This window comes from Megalops cyprinoides, chromosome 4 (genome assembly GCF_013368585.1).
Source record: "Megalops cyprinoides isolate fMegCyp1 chromosome 4, fMegCyp1.pri, whole genome shotgun sequence".
NCBI lineage: Eukaryota > Metazoa > Chordata > Actinopteri > Elopiformes > Megalopidae > Megalops > Megalops cyprinoides.
The window spans coordinates 16,264,966-16,286,195 of NC_050586.1; the positions used below are offsets into that span (position 1 = coordinate 16,264,966).

General features: G+C 41.4%; 1 protein-coding gene across 2 annotated transcripts in view; it reads right to left on the minus strand.

The window, feature by feature from the left end:
- LOC118776018 (coronin-1C-A) overlaps positions 1-7,467 on the minus strand; it is a 50,836-nt gene extending 43,369 nt beyond the window's left edge. The window contains exon 1 of one of the 2 annotated variants that reach the window (XM_036526058.1): positions 6,048-7,467. In XM_036526058.1, coding sequence (XP_036381951.1) covers positions 6,048-7,347 — 1,300 coding nt within the window. In that variant the 5' untranslated portion in view covers positions 7,348-7,467. Of the gene's footprint in view, positions 1-911; positions 1,037-6,047 lie in introns of those variants that run through there. The other variant, XM_036526059.1, reaches the window with a different exon arrangement.
- Positions 7,468-21,230: the final 13,763 nt, after the last annotated feature.

Below are 21,230 nucleotides of genomic sequence, written 5' to 3' on the forward strand. Positions count from 1 at the left end.
TAACGATGCCCAGCAACCTAGCCGGTGAGTCACTTCACATCACCAATGCAGCGTTTGATTTTCTCTACCTGAAACCGCGTAGCTCACTCGCAAACCAGACAGCTAGAGCAGTGGTACAGCATTGCGAGCTACACTGTTGTTCAGTAAGCTTACACACACTTGTCTTGGTCACCTAACTAGCTACCTACTTCAAAAGGAATTTCACAGGACAAACCCATTCACTACATTGACAAGCTAACGAGCTATTTAGCCAGTTAGCCCACATTAACTGGTAAGAATAACTAACAAAGTAGACAGCTCAGCACAGGCGAGGAAAAACGAAAAGAAAAAAAAACGAACTAGGTCTTTCAGTCAGAACAGTTCAGGAGTGTTGCAATCGCTGTTCCCTGTAACTAGTTAGCTGGTTAGCGTGCTGAACAGGTTGCCAAAAGTAGTTCTCTTACTGGCAGTTAACTTAGGCAGCCACAAAAAAGAAATGGAAAAAATCGTGTCTATTCATTCACTCAGCGTGCCAGGCTACACCTCTTCCCAATATTCAACCGAGATAATTTACATTAACTAGCTGATTCATTTTCACATTAATTCAAACTAAAGCGGCTAACGTAACAACCTTAGACAAAATTCTCCCTTATCTAAGAAACTGGCAAGAAAGCCAACTAACGGCACAAGCAGATCCCACACAGTTAACATTACACGTTACTCACATTTAACTTAAATATATCAAACTACTGGCCGGCGTTATATGAATACCGACATGAGCGCTGATGCTCAAAACTAGCTTGCTTTGGCTGCTTTCTTTTCCAATTACGGGAAAACCAGGAAAAATTCACTGTGCATCCCCACGCCGCTCAAACCCATTAAAAGACATACAGGATTTTTTTCCTCCGTAAAGATAAGTTATTGGCTCTTACCTCCTCGTTCAGTGTAAAATATCCCTGGTTTAAAATCTGAATAATTTAAAACAGTATATTTCTCCTGCCGAGGGTTTATCCGTGTGCTTCCTCCCTGCCGCAGCCGCTGGTTAGCTCGCCTGTTCTTTTCCCCAGATCCCTGGCACCAGTGCGCCGGAAGCAACGCCCTTTTCTCTTCCCCGCCTCCACACGCCTCAACGAAACACGTTTGGAATTTCGCTGAGCGGCATCTATGGTCACCTATCATGCAAAAGCGCATTGAGTGCGCTCCAACCCTCGCAAACGAAAGGCGGGTGTTAAAAAATAGAGGGAGAAAAAGGCACGGCGGTGTGTCCGTGCGAAGCGTTGAGGAAAGGGTTCGAAGTTCTCATGTTCTGCATCCAAACCCATGGCTAGCTTTGGTGACTGTTGGAGTGACACGAGAAAGTCGTCTTGGCAACTTGCCGGCTACTTTCGTTAGTTTGAAAGTTTTGTATAGATAGCTAGCGTATTTGAGAAACTGCTTGTATGAGAACAGTGGAACACGTTGTGTCATCATACACAGTACAATGAGAGTTAACCCCATCCAAAACCTGGCCGCCTCTTAGTCACATTTTTCTATCATTTACAATTGGAAGTAATAAATGCTATTGCTACTGCTAAAATTGACTGTTTTGTCGATATTAGCGATTGTTCTGCTCTTTTATGCCCCGCAAGGACCCGTTGGGATCCCATGACCCATGGCTGAAACTACAAATTCAGCTATTTCAGGATATTTCACCAGTCGCACTTCCCTATGCTACAGTGGTCAGAGTGTAGCAAAACGTAAGATCTATCATAGCCTTGTCAAAATTCTTAAATTCGTTTTGCTTCTCACAACAACAATATTAAATGAAATTTTAAATTTTCAAGAAAACCAGACAGACAGGTGTTGTACATGGTTCAAACCTATAAGATATTTGAGTCACTCAAAACAATTGCACTTACAGAACCTCAGCTATTTACCTGTTAGGACATAACAATCAATCACTACAGACATACAGAAATAAATGTGCCCACCACCTGCCAGCATCAAGTGTGTTTAACTGTGTGAGTGATATGATGTGAAGCCTGGCTGAATGTAGATATCTGTATCTCTGAGGCAAGGAGGATCATTCCTGTCATTTATATATTGTGAGCAAGTCACCTCAGGAGAGGTGGTCCCCATGGAAAAAACATTTTAAATTCCCAGGATATATTTCCTGTTCATTGTCACTGATATCCAAAATTCTTAATTTTTCTCTCATATCCAATATGTGGATTTGTGAAAAAAAAAACATTTTGATGAATTACAAATATCAACAGTAGCCTAGTAATTGTTAATGAAGAGATTATTGCACTACATTTTTTTCTGCATAACCTTGATATTCCGGGTCAATCTCTTCTGATGTACCTTGCAAACTTGCAAACTTAAATAACGTTTCCGTGTTAGGTTCTGTCTACCTCCAGTGTGACGCCAGTTTCAAATTAAATTGTGAGCTAGGTAAAGACTAAAATCACAAGCAACTCAAAACAGTTCCATGTAAATGTGAGCTAACTGGCAAGTAAAAGCATTGGTACTCATAGTGCATGTGTAGATTTGGAGCTGCAGTAAAGTGTTCTTTCATTGTTATTATTTTTAATACTGCCCTTTAGCTTCATAGCAAAATATTGACAAATCTTGCACTGTTAGGGCAGGCCAGTGAAACGTGCCTTCTGGCTTCAAGTCAGATCATGTATTCTGCATTTGTCCCTCCTTACTCTCACGGTCACTGGAAAAAAAAAGGTTTATTCATAATTATTCAGTGATTTTTTGCGTATATCATTTAATGAACCAAAGTTACAATTATGATAAAAAAAACTCGATTGTAAAAATATTTTAAAAGTAATAGGCTTGCAATGTTGTGTAAAATAGACATACACGTGTATATACGAATGAATACAAATAATTTTCTATACGTGAAAATAGTAATATATAGCAACAGTGTAGCATAGTGGTAAGGAGCAGGGCTTGTAACTGAAAGGTTACTGGTCTGCTGCTGTATCCTTGGGCAAGGTATTTAACCCAGACTTGCCTCAGTAAATATCCAGCTCCATGAATGGATAACATGTAAAACATGTAACCTATGTACTTTGCTCTGGATAACAGCTGCTAACTGACTGTAATGAATGATGTAAGAGTGATAAAATACAATGGAAATCAAGAGATGTTAGTTGTTCAATGCATGACTTTCCAAAATAGCTGTGTAAGATTATATTGAAAGTCTTGTGGTTGTGACTTTTTCATAATGCGCTGCGTTTGTGAGTTATCATAATGCCATGCCGTAGGTTAATCTCACTGTCGTTACCTACATTTTTTTATTCATGACCTCTGCATAGTTTGGAGTGCACAAAATTATTTGGAAATGAACTTGAATCTAAATGCCGTGTATAAATTTTCCACTAGGTGGGGCTGTTTTACAATTTCTCATTAGTGGATGTCGTTAGAATTTATCATTGGAATGGGACTTGCTGGATGTAATTCCTTTTATTTATCTTAATGACATACAAGGTACTAAATGTAACATACTTCGAGTTATATCTCCACAGTGTTAAAAGGGTGGATAGATTCATTAATTAATTCAAATTTGAGTGTAGGGAAATTTATACATCAATTTATCTGTGAAGTATGAAGAATTCTACCTGTTTGTTGTCCTGGAAAACCTTTTTTAACACACATTTTTAAATAATCTCAATTCAGATGTAAGAAAAAACACGGTAGTCACATCCTCATAAGTTTGACTGACCTGTATTAACCGGGAAGAAACGTGACAGGATCCATTTTAAGATACCCAGTTCAGGGATGTGGCCAGACTGTTGTGTGACGGTAGCAATTGGCAACTGACCTCAGCTTCTGCCACAGTGGGAACTGTGTTAAATGCATGAGTGCATTCTTCTTTTATTCTGCTATTTGTAAACCACTTTGCTGGAATAATTTTATAATTGTCATCGAATAATGTTATTTTCTGAATACAATTATTTTCTGGGCAGCTGAATTCATATAGAAATAGAGTCTTTAGAAACATCACTGCTTGTATATCTAACATGAAAAATAAATCTAAATCTAAATCTAAGATCTGTAAATTAGGTGTAATTAGCAGTACAGATTATTTGGAATTTCAAAGATTAATTCAAAAATTATTTTTATCACATTGTATTAGAAGACGTTTCCAGTAACTATTTTTCCAAGTAAATATTTCCAAGGAAACTGTCTCTGATTGATGATTGTTTACAACACAACAAATATAAATACTGGTGCACACACAAGCCACGAAAGAAGGACATTTAGACAAAGAATCCAGAGATATGTTCAGTTCCGTGGCCTCCCAGCTGAGGAAAATGTGATTGATCACATGGGGTTGTCTGGATCATTCAGAAAGCCATAAGCTACCCTTTTCTCTCTTAAGTGTGTGTACACATGCGCACGCAAATGTGTATGTGCGTGTGTGTTGTGTTATTAGCAAATAATATTTTTTCTTCAGTGAAATACGATATTCCTGTCCTACATCAATATAATACTAGTACATCCTGACCTAAATAGGATGTTAGTTTATCTGATGTACTTATTTAATAGTTTACTGCTGTGCTGGTAATGACACAGCAGGACAGCAATGTACTTCCACTTTCAGGGATGTTTACCGAGCCATGCCAAATAATCCAGGCATCCAGGATAGGAGACACAGTGTGCTCATATAAACTGTCACCAATGGGTGATGTCCATTTTAGCAACAAGCTCATTACAGCAGTGATTTCCGGTGTGTGTGGATAGTGCTAATTTATAAGTAAGTGAGAAGAGGGAGTAATTAGCCATAGTTATTTAGCAATGAATTGTGTTTGTTCATGACAGGAAACCACATTTGCCTCTGCCAGTTTTGACATTCTTTCCCACAAAAACAATACAAAACATTTTTTTTTCCCTGAAGGGACACACAAACACACCAAAGGGATATTTCCTTCTACAGAGTTCACTGGTAATACTAGGAAGGCTTTATGCACACATGCACACATGCTCCAGCTGAAAAATATATTTTTTTAAATAAATTACACAATCAATGCTAATGTCAATATTTCAGTAGCTGTCAAACCGACAGACAGCATCATTGGAATTACGTCATGTTTATTTTGCGAGCCACTGGTATCAACCTCACCCAAATGGTATGTTGTCATCTGACCATTCTGATTGATTGTTCTAAGGTAATCACTGTTCTGGCTTCCTCTCAGCTGGCTACACCTTTGCCTCATGAACATTAACAATACAGAACTGCCATTCAATAAAGACAGAGTCCCAGTTTAATACAGCATCTTGTTTTTTGTTGTTGTTCTTCCCTGAGAGCCTTCACCTCCATGTAGAACGGAATTTATTCTTTACTGTGACTTCACACTGGCAGTCCATCATTTGGAAGTACAAAATATAGTTTAGCCCACATATCTGAAGTGTGGCACAATGACTACATAGGACACATTTAAAAAGAACAAATGCTGTCTTCCTCTATTTTAAATCAATTCCTAGTTAATCAAGAAGAATCGATATATTTTACTGAACATCCACATGCATGGAATTTACACATTCAAATTTACAAACTCAAAATATCTACTTGGTCGCTGGATGAAAACATCCAGGAAATGTATAAAATGAACATGTAATGTTAACCAGAAATAGATTAGGTAATTGCTGCCTTTGATAACTGACTAAATATCCTGTATTGTACTGTACAGGGCCTGGTACTGTATACTGTATGCACTGGGTAATACACCAAAAAAAAAAAACACAAAGAACAGAATTGCAAAAGAACAAAGAATTGCTTCCCAGCTGGACAACCAGTTAGCAGGCATCCTTCAACTCAATCACAGCACTGAATTAGGACTATTCATTATTTTCTATCAACCAGACAGCAAAATACCATCTGATAAACATAGCGGGTCGATTGCAAACACTGCTTTCATTTATATGCCCTGCGTTACTAATCATAAAACTTTCAGAAATTTTCAGTCTCAAACATTATTTTAATTTTCAACAGTTCTACATTACAACAAAGCAACAATTCTTTGCTAGTTTGCGTTTTTTACAGAATGCCTTGTAACTGTAGTATTTTATCTTACCTTTTTTTGTTGGCTTCCTCTCGAGTGGTTTTTCTTTTTTGGGAGGATCAAAGGCCTTCTTCATCTGTGCCACCCTCACTGACTGCCCCTGCTCCAAAACATCGGCCTTTACCTCGGGTGGCTTTGTCCTGTCCTGGGTCTTCATCTTTTCATGCAACTGAATTGTCTCCTTTATCAGCTCAGAGACAGGCCTGGTCTTAGGGACATTTTGGACTTGCTCTAAAGCAGAGTTTTGACCAGACTGGTTTGCCCCTTCTTCCTTTACAACAGATTGCGACAAAGGACCTGAGTTTGTTTTCCGATCCTGTAGATGAAGCTTGTCTCCTTTGGTTTGTTTCTCTTGAGACTGTGCAATGTCATCTGAAACGATCATTCTGGTTTCTGATACAACTGAGACAGCCTCTGTTTGAATGTGTGGACTTTTCATTACAGGAAAGGGGTCTTCTTTTGTATCAGTCTTGTCTGTTGAGGATGATAAATATGAGGCTTCCATGGAGGATATTGTGTCTTTTTTAATATTTGTCTCGGCTCTGGCTGGGAGAAAGGCATCAACAGTAATATGACTGTGATTTTCATCCACAGTTAAATTTGAAGGCCCGTCTGTTTGCTTGTCTTCTTTGGTGTTCGACGGAGTTGGAGGATCATCCTGTGCTACAGATATGGTGGAAGACCCAAGTGATCCTTCGTCACAGGGGCCACCAAAAGCAGGGCATGCCTGGTGAGGCTGATCCACTTTCAGGATGATCTCTGTTGAAGTTAAAGGCAAACTCTCTGTCTGTTCCTTTTTCAGTGATGTCGTGATTGCTTCTGTCATGATGTTGTTCTCTGAATGCTGCTCACACATTACTTCCGAATTTGGTGAGTTTAGCATTTCTGTTTTGTTCTCAGGGAGCAGCTTAATCTCAAGTGGAGGACAGATGCCCTCAGCAGAATTATCAGGCTGTTGCTCACACTGTACACTTGCAGCCTGCTTTTGCTGTGATTCATCCTCATTAATTGCCAAAGTTGGAGTGAGTGGGTCCACTATAGGGAGCACACATATGGAAGAAGACAGTGCCTTTTTTTCATTGGGACTAATCCATAAATCACATTTGTTCTGATCAGATCCACTTAAACTTGACTTCTCTGTGAAAGGATCTGATGATGCCTTGTCTATAGCCACCTCCAGTCGATGGACCTTTGCATCTTGGTTTTGCTTGTCTGAAGCATGCGGGTGGTCCACCACATTAGTTGAAGTCTGTGATGGAGCTAAGAAGGTATCTTCTATAGCCTGTGGCTTTTTTGAGACCACGTCTTCCATAATTAAACCGTCCACATATCCAGACTCTGACCCGGATGGATCTAATGCGCCTGCCTTCTTCTCACACTCAATTCTGGGTTCAGTGAAAAGACTAAATATGGCATCAATTGTTTTTTCTTCAGCCAGAAAAGTGGAAGGCAGCTCTTGTAACTCATCATCTTTGTTATTTAGTGGAGTTGGGTTTTGTTCTTTTGATGCACACGAGGAGGAAGACACCATGGATCCAACATCGACATTGCTCCACACAGGGCCATCTTGATCAAAGTCCTTTATCCTTGCCTTCTGTGATGTTGGCTCTTTGTCATTGCCTTGTTTGTCCTCACAAAGTATGCCCAGCTCTGATTTGGCAGCTGTAGTTTCACAGGTCCGTGCAGTTTCTGGTTCAGCTCTGTCACTGTCTTTTTTGATATCCTTCTCCGATGGACGTCCAATGGACTTGATTTCAGTTGTCCATATATTTGGTGCCTTGCTTGTTTCCTCAGAGTCTGTCTGTGAAGCAGGCAAGTGAGCAACCACAGGATCATCATGTGTGGGATCTCCATGACTTTGGACAAATGCAGACATCTCCGTTTGCTCATCCTCTTTGATGTACAATGGAACTGTCTCAACAAGGTTTGTTTCTTTTTGCATTTCGTATGTAAAAGAAATTTCATCAATATCTCCACCTAAGTTAGGAGGAGGGTTTGCAGTTGTGTTCTCCATGTGTGGATAAGGTGTACTCTCCCCTGTCTTTCCACCCAACTGAACTGCCTTCACTTCTTGCTCATGAAGTTCTGCAATTTCTCCTTGCTGTTTTTCTGAAACCACTGCCTTATCCACCACATAATAGGTTTGGCACACCTCAGTATCAGACAAAGGGTCACTTCCAGCTGATGCAGGTAGGCCTGACATTTGCTGTGTATCGTTATCATCATGGACAGTAAGAACATGAATGTCTGTATCACTGGGATGTTCTTGGAGAAGAAATTCCATGGTGTGAACACGTTCAGGCAAATGTTGAACCTCATCTCTTGGTGATGGAAGGACGTTGTACTCTTTTAATGTTTGAAGGCTGTGGGGCTGGATCCCTCCTGTTGGTGACTGAGTGATGACCTTCAGTGCCTCTGGTAAGGACTGCAGCTGCTTAGCCTCTCCAGGGTCCTCCCTTTCTCGTAAATGTTCCAAAGGAAAACCACAATCAGAGAGCGCAGAGACACTCCCTACAGTTGTCTCTGATATCCCAGAAAGCGACTTATCCCGGTCTTCAGTGACTTCTTGTAAATGATCAGGGTGTATGGTGATATTTTCGGCACTAGACTCTGATATCCCACATAGTGATTCTCCTGGGTCTCTTCCCACTGCAGACAAATGAGGATTGCCATCTTTAACCATGACCTTTTCATTTGCGGGCATTTCATTCTCATGCTCAGAGCCAGCTTCCCTCTTAGTTTCTTCCGCAAACTTCTCTTGAACCAGCTCTGCTGGACGTGCACCCACAGATGCAAAGGTGCCAGAGTCTTCTGGAGCTGGGCCAGAGGATGTGACAGTGCCAGCTCTTGTATCAGAAAGGCAGTCAATATCCTGGTCTTGCTGCTGGTAAGAAGCAAAGTTTCCTGCTGGATGTTCCATCTTGCTCTCAGCCCTGTTCTCACCCCCCGGAGCAGCCGTCTCTTTGGTCACGGTCTCAGCTGAGCGTAGCTGTGAGCTGGACTGATCGCTCTGCGCGCTCTGTGTTAGACACAGCCTTGTCTCTGGCTGCTGTTGAGTCAGTGGAACGGCCCTGCCTTCTCCGTCTCCTCCCTCCCTCACCCCCGCTTCGGCAGGGGGGCTCGCTGCTCCATGACCGCTCGCATGATTCTCCAAAGCAGGTGCTGCTGGCTCCCCGCCTGGGCCGGTTTCCAAGCCCACAGCGCCTGTTTCCCCAGGATCCTCCCTGTCTCCACCAGCCTCTTTACGTGGGCTTCCTCCTTGCTCCGCTCCCTCGCTGCGCCCGTTGCCTGGCTGTCCAGAGTCTGAGTGAATCCCCTCCGCGCTGCCGGCTGCCTGCTCAGCCCCAGCAGACCCATCTCCCACGGCCTTGTCTTGCTTTTGCCCCATTATTGTCTGCGGAAACAGAGATTGCGTTACCCTTTTCACTAAACTTGCCGACTCCTTATGATGCTATGGGTTTGGCATGCCAGTCCAACAGTGTTTATCTGACACAGTACCCTGTGCCCTGTTCTCCCACGCCTGCTCCTCTCTCCCTCTCTCCCTCTTTCTCTCTCCCTCTCTCTCTGGAATGCTTTGGGGTCTATAATTAAAATCTGTCTCACCATACTTGGGTGAACTGAGTCAGAGGCGTAAATAGGAAGTGGCAACTGAATAACAGATCAATCATCAGGTATAAAGTAAAGGAAGAACAAAAGGACATGGGTTTGCGGAAAAGGGTTTGTTCAGATGAACATCTGACACATATTCCTGGTTGAATAACATCATTGAGATTGATATTATTTGTGCTTTGTTCACATTTTATCCCTGTGAAAACAGGCAGAGTGAACCTGCCGAGGTCTTGCAGCTCTCACAAAGACCCCTGGTGTCTTGTGACCGCTGCTTATCCCACTAACTGTTCATGCCTGTTCACCCACATTGACCTTCACAGGGGCAACTTGAAAAATGAATTGGAATCACAAGGCTCTGCTGAGCGTTGCCTTCCCCTAGAGCTGCACTAGCCATGTTTTTAAAAAAAGCACCAATGTAAGTCTCAGGGGATGCATCATAAAAATGACACATAAACTTCTAATGGGCCTTATGCAGTATGACCACGATGTAGCCTTATTGCTGACCTATGGCATGAATAAGCATATGTACATGTATATATCTATTTATCTACTGTGTATCTATCTATCTATCTACCATATATACATGCACATATAGACATATAACATACATATATACATGTGTGTGTGTTTTCATTTCAACATGTTTTGAAAGACAAAAAAATGTAGCATGTGTTTTAAAAAATGTTTCCATGCAATTAAAATTCTCAGTAAAGAGCATTTTAAGTTTTCAGTTTTATTTCCATAACAATATGGGCTGTACATGTTGGGAAAAGTGAGAGGAATATGAAGACAAATTTTGTGCTCAGACACTTCTGTTCCTGTTCCAAGATTCTGAATAGTATCTGAAAGTAGTGTCCGAAAAGACACCACCACCACAATAGATAAGGGAGAACAGTGATTCAGCTATTGTCCCTGATCACTTCAAGCTGAAATGATTTAATGACACAGCCAGAATTTTTCATATTATGATTTATTTCCGGCCTTGTTTCAGAGGCCCTCTGTTGAATGAAAATGCAAAGCTCCATTAGTTTTATGTGCAGAGAGTGATAATATCCAATCAAGGCAAGTGTTTAGATTTTGCAGCACTCTTGAACATTAAGAAGAACCCTGAAGTATTGCATGCTTGCAACTGATGTGGTCATACTAGTATGTATATGTGGGCGTATATGAAAATTTATAATATATAAATGGGAAACATGCATTCAAAGACATTTTGATCTAAAGACTTAAATGCTTGAAATATGTTTCATAGACAAATATAAATAGTGTAAATAGTGAAAAAAAAATTTAAAAATATTTTTTTGGCTACTTTGAAGAATTTAAAATAGAAGACAATTGTGATTTGTTTAACACTTTTCTAGTCATTGCATAACTCTTTGTGTTTTCATATGTCTTTACTATTATTCTATTCAGTGGAAAATAATAAAAACAAGGAAAAATACTTCTATGAGTAGGTGTGTCAAAATGTTTTACCAGTACCGTATACACACAGACACAGACACACACACACACACACACACACACACGCACACGCACACGCACACGCACACGCACACGCACACAAATTTTCATTATCATAATTCCCTTCTTCTTGGCTTTAGTGGACTTTCTTGTCATCAAACAAGCGTGAGGCACAATAACATCTTAGCCATTTCTCAATCCCTGTCTTCATTTGGACAGCTAAGATTAGATATTCTTACCACTATCTGCCATTGTGGATCTGTTCAGCAGCCATCCAGATGCAAATTTTCTGTTATATTTCATTGACACGTTACTCTGAGTAAAAACTGTGAGTTAGTACATCACCTCTGCTGGCTGCTGCATATCTACCCTCCAGATTACGGTATGAAGTTCCCAGCGCTAACGGCGCAGCACAATGGGAAAAGCCACTGGAATGACAGCCTGTTTCCTGCCAGAGCAACCTCCGTTTCACTCAGCAGGCTGCTTCTTTATCACACGATAGCACGAAACATTCACCAGTGACCCAATTTCCAGAAGAGATGTTATTAAGGAGTGTCCATAAAATGGACCAGGTTAAAAAAGACATCCTAATTCCACCTCTGCTTGGAAAACAAAATGATGTTCAAATAATAATTGTTACAACATGTAAATGTATATAAATATAGGTAACTTTCACAATCACTGGCAACTTCTGTGTGGACAGCTTCCATTCTGCTTTATTTCACAAGCAGTCATCTGTAAATTAACCAGCTGGAATACAGAAGTAGAGACGGTGGCTATATACCGCAATACAATGTACCCAGACAACATGCAGACAACAGAGACATTGATCAGTTTTGTTTACTCTCTTGTAACATTCATGTGACAAAATTATTTTATAAATATGCTGGATGCTAAAAATGGCAAAAAGCAAAAAATAGCCATTGAGTGAGAGAATCTTAGCTATTATAAGTGCCCTTGAAACTTCCCTAAAAATCACAAGTTCAGTGCAATATTATTGTTCAGACCAATTTTCCTTGTAAGTACTAGGCACGTACTAAGGAAGATCTGATTTTAGCTGATTTATAAATGTTTGGTACATTCAGCCAAAGCATTTTTTCTTAGAGAAGAGCCTTTGCTGCTCTCGATGAAGTGTAATACATGATTTTCTTCAATTGGTCATTTTCCCCATGGAAGCCAGTAATAGTAATTTCCCCGTAGAAGTCAGTAATAGTAATAGAGTCTGCACTTCGGCAAACTGCTTTGCATCAGGCCCTGTCTCCCCCTCAGCCGACCCCCTTGACAAACTTTGAAGCCCATTCCTCAGTTCACAAGTGCTACCAGCCATGTCAAGAGCCCGAGCATCCCACCCCGGTCACAACCACCTCATTGTCCTCTGATCAGCAAGCGTCCTGCTTAAGGCGAATCACTTGATCGCCTTGTGCTTCAGTTCCTGCACGCAAACTGGGGAGAAACGCGGATGGCCGTGCCAGAATTCCGCCGGAGAGAAGAATGCAGTAGGTACAAAATATTTCTTTCCTAGTGTTTGTTTTTCTCTGAATTCCTGCAAATGCTGCCGATAGCCCTGTAGACCTAACCCCAGTGTGTCCCTATACTGGAGCGATCAAGAGGGGCTAATTAGAGTCCTATGCAGTTCAGCAGAGGCAGGTACTCACCGGTTAGCGTAGACCGCTGCAGCCTGCTGATTGCACTTCCTGGACTATAGAGCCCTTTTGTTGGTGGAGCTGTTCCCTCCACTGCACCAGTAATGGGAGGCTTATATGACTCCACAGTCATCCTCATCCTGTGATGCAATACCTCATTTGCCTAATATAATAAACGTTCTTCTGCCTCGTACGTTTCGCAATTAGGACAAAGCCCTCATTTTTCCAACCCGGGAAGTTTCATTTCCACCTAAACTTGAGAGACGGATGCTGTACGTCCACCCTTGGGAAGCTGTCAACCATGCTGACTGGGTTAGGTCCAATCATCCCTGCTTGCATCCAATGATGCATCAGCAGTTACATTTTAAAACCACTTGATCTGTTTGTCTCATCATCACTTAAGGCAGTGACACACAGCTAATGTACAACTGTTATTAGCTGGCTGACATTTTGCCACCATGAAGCTAAGTACACTGACTTATAACACTTTAGACTGTTTAACAATGACAGATCTCTAGATGTGATGAATAAGACAGTGTACAATGGCAACCAGAACGGTAGCAGTGAAGTGTGTACTCACCGTGTGTGTAGTGATTGCCCATTCTGTGTTCTATTCTAGAGGGCCATGCTTAGGCTTACCTCGCTAATGTTCCCCCACTGATGCAGCTTAGGTTTTCAAAATAAAAGCGAGGCTGTTCAGGGTAGACCAGCAGAACCGTTATATGTGAGAGAATGCATCCTGGTCACGTCCACTGTCTGTCTTGGCCCCTATGTGGTGGAACGAGCTTAATACGAGAACACTGGCCATCTTTCATTGGAGACCGAAGACCCACCTCTTCAGGCTACACCTCAGCTGCCCTACCTAAGCTTGATTTCTTTGTTCTCCTTATGTGTATGTATATATGTGGAAGTGTATACCAGAATTTTATGTATCAGACGCGAAGATTTACTTCAGGATATGTGTTAGCATTTTACTGGAAATGGTATAGTCCAGGCTATGTATACTGTATTGCACTTACATAACAATCTATGCATGCGCTTGCTGTCTCGGCATTGTTTCTGGTGTTAACGCTTGTTCATATGTGGTTAGTGTTGTCCTGTTGGAGCAACTTCTCATGCCACTTCATTAGATAAACAGTGAAAATCAGTCAGGATAAGAGTGTCTGCTAAATGATAATAATTTAGTTTAATGTAATGTAATCTTACAGCAGGTATTCTAATACAAATCCACAATTTAAGACAATCATAATAAGTATGCAAGGATGGTAAACCTAACCCGCCAAGCAGACAGATACTAAATGTATCAACAAGTTTCTTGATGCTGGATGCCAGTGGGGCAGGCAATAGCAAACCTCCGTGGACCTGGCAAATTGAGCAGAGATTATTGCAGAGAAGAGATTACTGATACTTGTATATCTTTTTATATCTCTTGTATCTGAAATCTTGCCATTTTGACAATGTGTAATGTGGATATTTATGCCCTTTTTACATGTTTGGTAAATGCTGCACACTAATAATGTGAATGCAGTATACTTGTATCTCCCTAAGTCATACATGAAATTTTGTTTCCATTTTTCTCAATGGTCAGGCATTTTCGCCTACATCATTTTCTCAGGAGCATCTTTCTGGATCATTGTCAGCCTGGTGTAGTCACACTTTTTGATGAAAAGCACTGCTTTGATTGATAATAGGTTTGCTAATGTCATGCATGTAGGATGACCTTTGATTAATTACTCATAGAGTTGAAAGTGTGTGCTAATCAAATATAGGAATAAGTACTCAAAATAAATACCACATAATAATAGCAATTCACAGCTCACAGCAGAAAAAGGGAAGACTGGTGAAAGTAACTCAAAAACAAAAAAGAGAAGCAAATGGCTATGACTGTCATAAGTTTGTGTAAAATTAATGCAGTCACTTACTGTCGTTTTCTTATGAAATGAAATCCAAATGCATTGTGGTGACAGTACTAGATTACAATTTCTTCCCGTCTAGACATATACTGTATATGTACCACAGAGAACCATTAAACATTCTTTCAAACTGAAATTAAGAAGAATCTCTCAGTGCTGCACCTGCTTAAACCTGCTTAAAAGGTTTTTCCTAGGATGGCAGAAAATTTAAAAATGGCCAGTAATGACTTGATGATAGTACATATCTGTACTGTGCCCCCATCCCCCCCCACCCCCCAAACTCTGCTGCGCTTCATGTGATGAGGCCAGCAGAGTCAGCGTAGACAACGGCTGCAAACAACAAACCCTCAAACCAGGCTTGTGCCAGTCTCATGTACCAAAGCCTCCATAATCACATTTGATACTGCTCATTCTCAGCAGTTACATTGTCAGAGGATCCACACATACGGACATGACACCCTGAATGTGACTTTTGTTTCCGATATGTCAGAGGGTGAATGACTCTTTCTGTCAGTTTGCAAGGAAACAGAGAGAGGAGTTGCTCAGCAAATTCTCAACAGGGATGCAGAGCCCGACACCAGGAGCTCCAAGACTCCACACAGCTGGCCAGTGTGTATCTGAGGAATGCCTCCTTCCCTGCTAACACTGTTTACATACTGCTGCGCGATTAGCCTTGGTTCTGCAGTAGTACCTCAAGTGAAGCGTTTCGAAAGAAAATGGGGGAGGGTGCGAGTTCCACCCATGAATGGCGTAAGACTCCAACAATGGAGAATGAAGGCCTGCCAAACCAGGAGGGATGAAATACACGCAGCCCAGCAGAGAAATCTGCTGTTTTCCCCCCGGTCTCCATGGTGACACCAAAACAGGATATTTAATAAAACAAAGGGAGAGTCACGGTGAACCGGGAGGTTGAGAGTGAGAGGGGGGCCGGACACTCATCAGCCTGCACTATCGTTTGATAGGCGTTCCTGGACATTTGGCTGCTCCTACCGTGTGAAGGCCACCAGTGCCTGTTTGTCTTTTGATGAGACGGGTACGACACCCCTGGGAGACTGCATCACTGCAGCTGAAGTCAGCTCAGCGTTGCCTGTGCCTCTCCCTCTGTTCTAAATACAGTCTTTATGGCAGTCAGCCCAGCAAAATCCCTGATACATTTAGACTTTAAAGGGACCTCAGTAAAAGGTGTTTGCCATCCTGTTCGCTTGCCAAAGATGACAGTTTACATTATTATATTCAAACTTTCCTCTGTTTTTCTATCTATTGCTCCCCTCCCCCTTACAGCCAAAGAAAAACAGGACATTTCCTGCTGCCTCGATTTGCTTCTCTCACCTCTAACTGTTGCTAGGCTGCCAGAAAATCATAGGTCTGATGCATCAGAATGTTCTAAATGTTATGAAAAAATATTGCAACAAACCGTACATCACCAATCATTAAGCATGTAGTCATATATTGAGACAAGAAAAGCCAAGGTTGCACTGTGTTGTGATGTGAGGAGTACATAATACAGGCGATTCATGACGGATTTCAATTAACTGTACTTTGCATTCCTGTGCACTGAAACTAGAAAGCTCAGCTGAAGTCATGCAATTGGACCACTGGCCAGACATTACATAACCTGGCTGCTATAGTACCACTATGCCTCTTGCCAAGGTGTTATGATGTAATTTCAGGACACAGGCCACAGGCAATCTTGCAACATGCTTTGACCTGCTCGCTGAGTTTAGTCTTCTTAACAAGACATCTATAACTAAAACCACAGCAACACTACTGCATAATGATGTGCGATAGAGGAGTTGTGTAGTGTTGTCCAGGGGTGATGCTATACCAAGTATAATAAAAAGTCTACATAGAAGCAAAATCATTATTGCTCACACACATTTATATGATTTGCAGTCTGCCCAACCGTGATCGATGAATATAAAATTCAGTTAGGTTCAGCGGCCACAAGGTGACTCTTCATTTGTATGATTGATGGAAAAAAATGTAGCTCATTTGTTGACAAACAAAATGTCCAGCAATTTATTAACACTAAATACAGACAGAGGGTAAGACACACGGTATGAGTATCCACAATATATTGCATGATTTTAAAAGGATACACATTTCTTTGTTGAAAATAAAAATGACAAAGTTATGTCGGCGATAGAATGAAAAAAGTTTATTCCCATAATAAACACATACAGTACATTGTTTTAACAAATGTAAAAAAAAGTGCAATATGCATTCAAACTACAGCAAATTTACAGTACAAAAAACAAGTTACTGCATACTTAAATATAAAAAGAAAATGGTAACAAAAACAGTGAAACATCCTGACAAAAGGGAAAAAGTCACTATTGATGTGATCCTTTGATTTTGTTCTTTTTTTTTTTTCTTTACTCCTGTAAGGACCAGCAGAAATGTTGCTAAAGCAGTCTGTTGATGACACAAGTAGACTATGGTCAGGCATGAACTTGTGCTGATGATTAGGAAGAACTCCCCTGCTTCATGCTCTCTCCCTCTCTTTCTCTCTCTCTTTCTTGCTCTCTTTTCCAAAGGTGAAATACCCCGGTCTAAGACTACAATCAGGCAAGTAAAATACCCAAGACGTCTTGTTCCAAAACCATCTATTGCAGTCGTATGCAGTGTGCCTTTTTAAGTGAACTACAAAACCCATGGGAGAAAAAAAAACAAAAAAAAAAAACTTTGGTCTCCTCTTGTGTTTTAGCGCTAACGGCTTGGAATTGAAAGCACAAATTGGCAATCATGGTTGACATGTACATGTATTAAGTAGGATTTAAGAGAGAAGGTATTCTTACCCCTTCCTAAGATTACGAGTGAAGGGGAAGACCAAAGAGCCTTGCCTAGAATTCCCCCTGTCCTTGCCAGTCCTCCCTTTCAATTAAATGGAAACCAAAGAGCGAGGGCCATGAGGACTTCCACTATGGAACGGACGGGCAGCCGGGCCAGAGTGTGCCATCACGCCGGGCACACTCGCTGCCCAAAATTCTGCAATGCCAGCGGTGCAACATGACAGCGCGCTTAGCACAACGCCAAGGGGCTCGCGGGTTAAGGCACTTATGTGTAAATATAATACAAAACAAAATGATGCGGACAAGTTACGATGAAGCATAGCGCGGCAGCTTCTGACATGCAGTACACTGACCGGCACACGGTGTCAGTGGCACTGGGATAATGGCGGAAGCGGAGGGGAAGACACCAACACCTCTCCTAAACACTGAACCTACTGCACACACAGTTGGCATTGACTAACGCAGTCGATGGGGATCGCGCTGGGATGGCAGGCACAGGACAGACACGTACACGCCACTGAACACAGCTGCACCGAGCGAGCACAACAAGTGGGCGAGTCCAGCGATGATGGCCTTGCATCAAGGAAGGGTCTCAGCCACTCATTCGTTCTTTTCTAGCCAAAGCTACTGCAAGAACGCAAACATTTTGTCTAATCTGTTCTGAAAGGGAAGCAGTAAGAACAGTCTTGGAGCGTTAAGGGTGCAAACTCAAGATGAAAACCACAGAAGCATCACTTCTAACCACCATATATTAGGTATATGTGTGATAGTGTGCATGTACGTACATATGAGTGCTTGTACATACACACTCAGGGATATACTGTGGCATGTAATTGGAGCCTTCAGAATATTTTCTTCTCCATATAACGTCATGTAGCTTAGACACACTGAGCAGGCCGACTACAGATGTCAACTGCTTAGGAACTGCAATTCACTGATCACTGATTCATTTTCATACTGACTGGAATTAGCAAGGAGTCAGGAGTTTCCAAGTGACTGGAATCTTGAATGTTACCTATGTAACTTTCAAAATCACACCGTAAATGTGTGAATTGCTTTTTTCATCCAATGTCTGTTTGAAAGCAGCAAGAGAAACTGCATTATTTTTAAACCACATTCTATTAGGAAACTGTTCATTGAGTCACTTGGTTCACAAATTAGGGGGTTTACAGCTATTTGTGCAGCATTTTTTCTAATAAATACAGAAAGCAGTGTTTCACTAACATCTGAACAAAATTCAAAGATTGATTTCTTTGAAGGCTCAGTTCAAAAGTAAATCCCTGGGCACACATATACACCACATACATGTAAATTGTATGTGTATCCCAATATAAAAATCCGTATAGATATATATGTGTATGTAGGAATACACATATATATGCACACACACACACACAAGCATATACAGGATATATTCAAATTTTGGAAATAACTGCTTGAAATACCAGCATGTGTCCATACAACATCAGGAGTCAATCCTAATCTCAATGCACGGCTTTCATGCTTCAGCAGGCAAGTGGATACAGCAGCCTCTTCCATCTCTGCTGTGCCTTGTACATATATACTTGGATACAGTACATATGTACATACATGTGGGAGATCTGTGTGCACCTGTTAATGTGTTCAAATTGATTGTTTATGTCCACACATTTTTTTTTTTGTTTTCCATAAATTATTCACAGTAACCATGTAACGCCTGTGTTACACTCACATGCACACACACACATACTGAACTTGCACGCTTCTAATACACCAATTTGACTGCATAGAGTATGGTAAAAAAAATAATAAAATAATCAATGGCAGAGTAGCATTAGGTTGCATACAAAACTCCATTAACAGACTTGCATATTATGTGCTAATTCATTCAAATAAATTAAAAAAATGAAATAAATAACTTCGGTTGACTTGGAAAACGTATACGATGGAATGACATGAAATAAAGGGGCATCTGTACAATAGCATCAGAGGAGAGGACGAGGGGGTGCTTTGCAGACACACAGTGGCACTTGTGACCTCACAGACTGGGGACAGTGTGTCCATTCAAGCAAGTTCAGCCACCAGACAGACTTAAGACTCCATGTAAACTTTTGTAAACGGAAAAGGGAAATGAAACCTTGTCCTATCCCCTCCAGGCGTTCACAAATTCAAGCCAACAGCACCATGGTCCAAATGGATCCAATCCAACCAAATGGCAAATGGGGAAAAAAAAGACATGATTATGGGTTCATGTTTATTGATAGCCAGTAGCTTGTGGATTGGAGCTGTGAACTACTGTCCTCCACATGACCCAGTTGGGGTTCCCATTTTCAACGTACCGGAACTTGCCCATTCAAAAAATGGCAGATGTGGTTTTAGAAGAGCTCTGATTAATGATGAGAAATCGGTGAGCCCAATTTCCTGCCAAGAAAATAAAGCTGGAGGTAGAGCACAATTCTTCTAACAGTAGGATGATGCACAGGCACAATCGCAAACGGCTCCCACCTCCTTTCAGTGCCCAGACCAAATGGAAACAGTCTGACAGTGAAGTCAATGGTCACTGGGTTCAATTAGCCTTATTATCCACTGCCTGCCTTTCTCATACACCCACGGTCTCTGGTCACTGCATCAAAGACGACCGCGTGTAAAGCTGTGTGAACTTCTCTCCACGTGCGCTCTCCCAAAACCCACTAAAGTTAAGTTCCTGCTTGATCAATGTGCAATGCAGGCTGACGAGGTGCTAAATCTTTTCGCCTGCTCTTCTGTGAATGGAACCATATTGCATTATGGCCTTCTTGTAAGCAGTGTGACTGCTGAAGAGTTCTTTTGAGGGAAGGGAAAAAAAAAAACAAGCCTAGGCTTTGGACTTTGTTGAGCCAGCAAGGGAAGCCAAATTGAAAAAGTGATAGGAGCAGAGAAAAAAAGAAGGCAGGGGGCATTAATAATACATCTGCTTTCTTGCGCCACTTTGCCTTGACCTAATTGCCCAGCGCAGCTGATTTACAATAGAGTCTTGGCTGTGAGTATTCATGGCCCAGTCCAGCAGTCACATACACTCAATTAAGATGATGCCGGACCGCCCAGCATGCCATTAATTGCCTGTTCAGATCCTTTTTTTTTTTGCCAACAGAAGGGAGATCCAACATCGTGCCAGTACAAACAGAAATCTCCCCGCTGCAGTGAAAACTCAGAGGTAGAATGGTCCTGGAGATTCTGAAGAAATGAAGACAGGAATTATGTGGAACAGTGGAACAGGAGCTCGGGAGCTTTGAGGACATGTTGGTATGGCGACAGCACAACACAAAACACAGTCACTTTCATTCATGTGCACCCAGCAAGGAGGGGTCTGACACAAATGACACCCTGCCCCCCACAACAACATGGAAGAGGATAGGAGGCCACCCAGATGTCCCAGGAAGAGAAAGGCATTGTCCACTTAGGTTTTAAGAAAAAAATATTTTAAAAGGTGAGGCAAATTCAAAGCTCTCCTATCTGAAATGTAAAGTGGCTTGTGACAGTTTCTCAAGAACATCCCAAGAGTAGTGGCTCATGAAGCAAATGATTGCTGGATTTTTCTATGGCTTGGGAAAACCATTAAACACAGCAGCCCCCCCCCCTTTTGGTATTTTTGAATTTAGTAAATTTTGTTTCAGTAAAGATCTTCTTCCATCACTACTTTACAAATGTATGTACTTCCTGAAATTTTGAAATGTGAACTGAAAATAAAAGAGTAAAGAGTTTCAACTCTAACTACTCTGAACTGTGTGAAAGTGTGTGAGACGCACAAGGTATCAGATC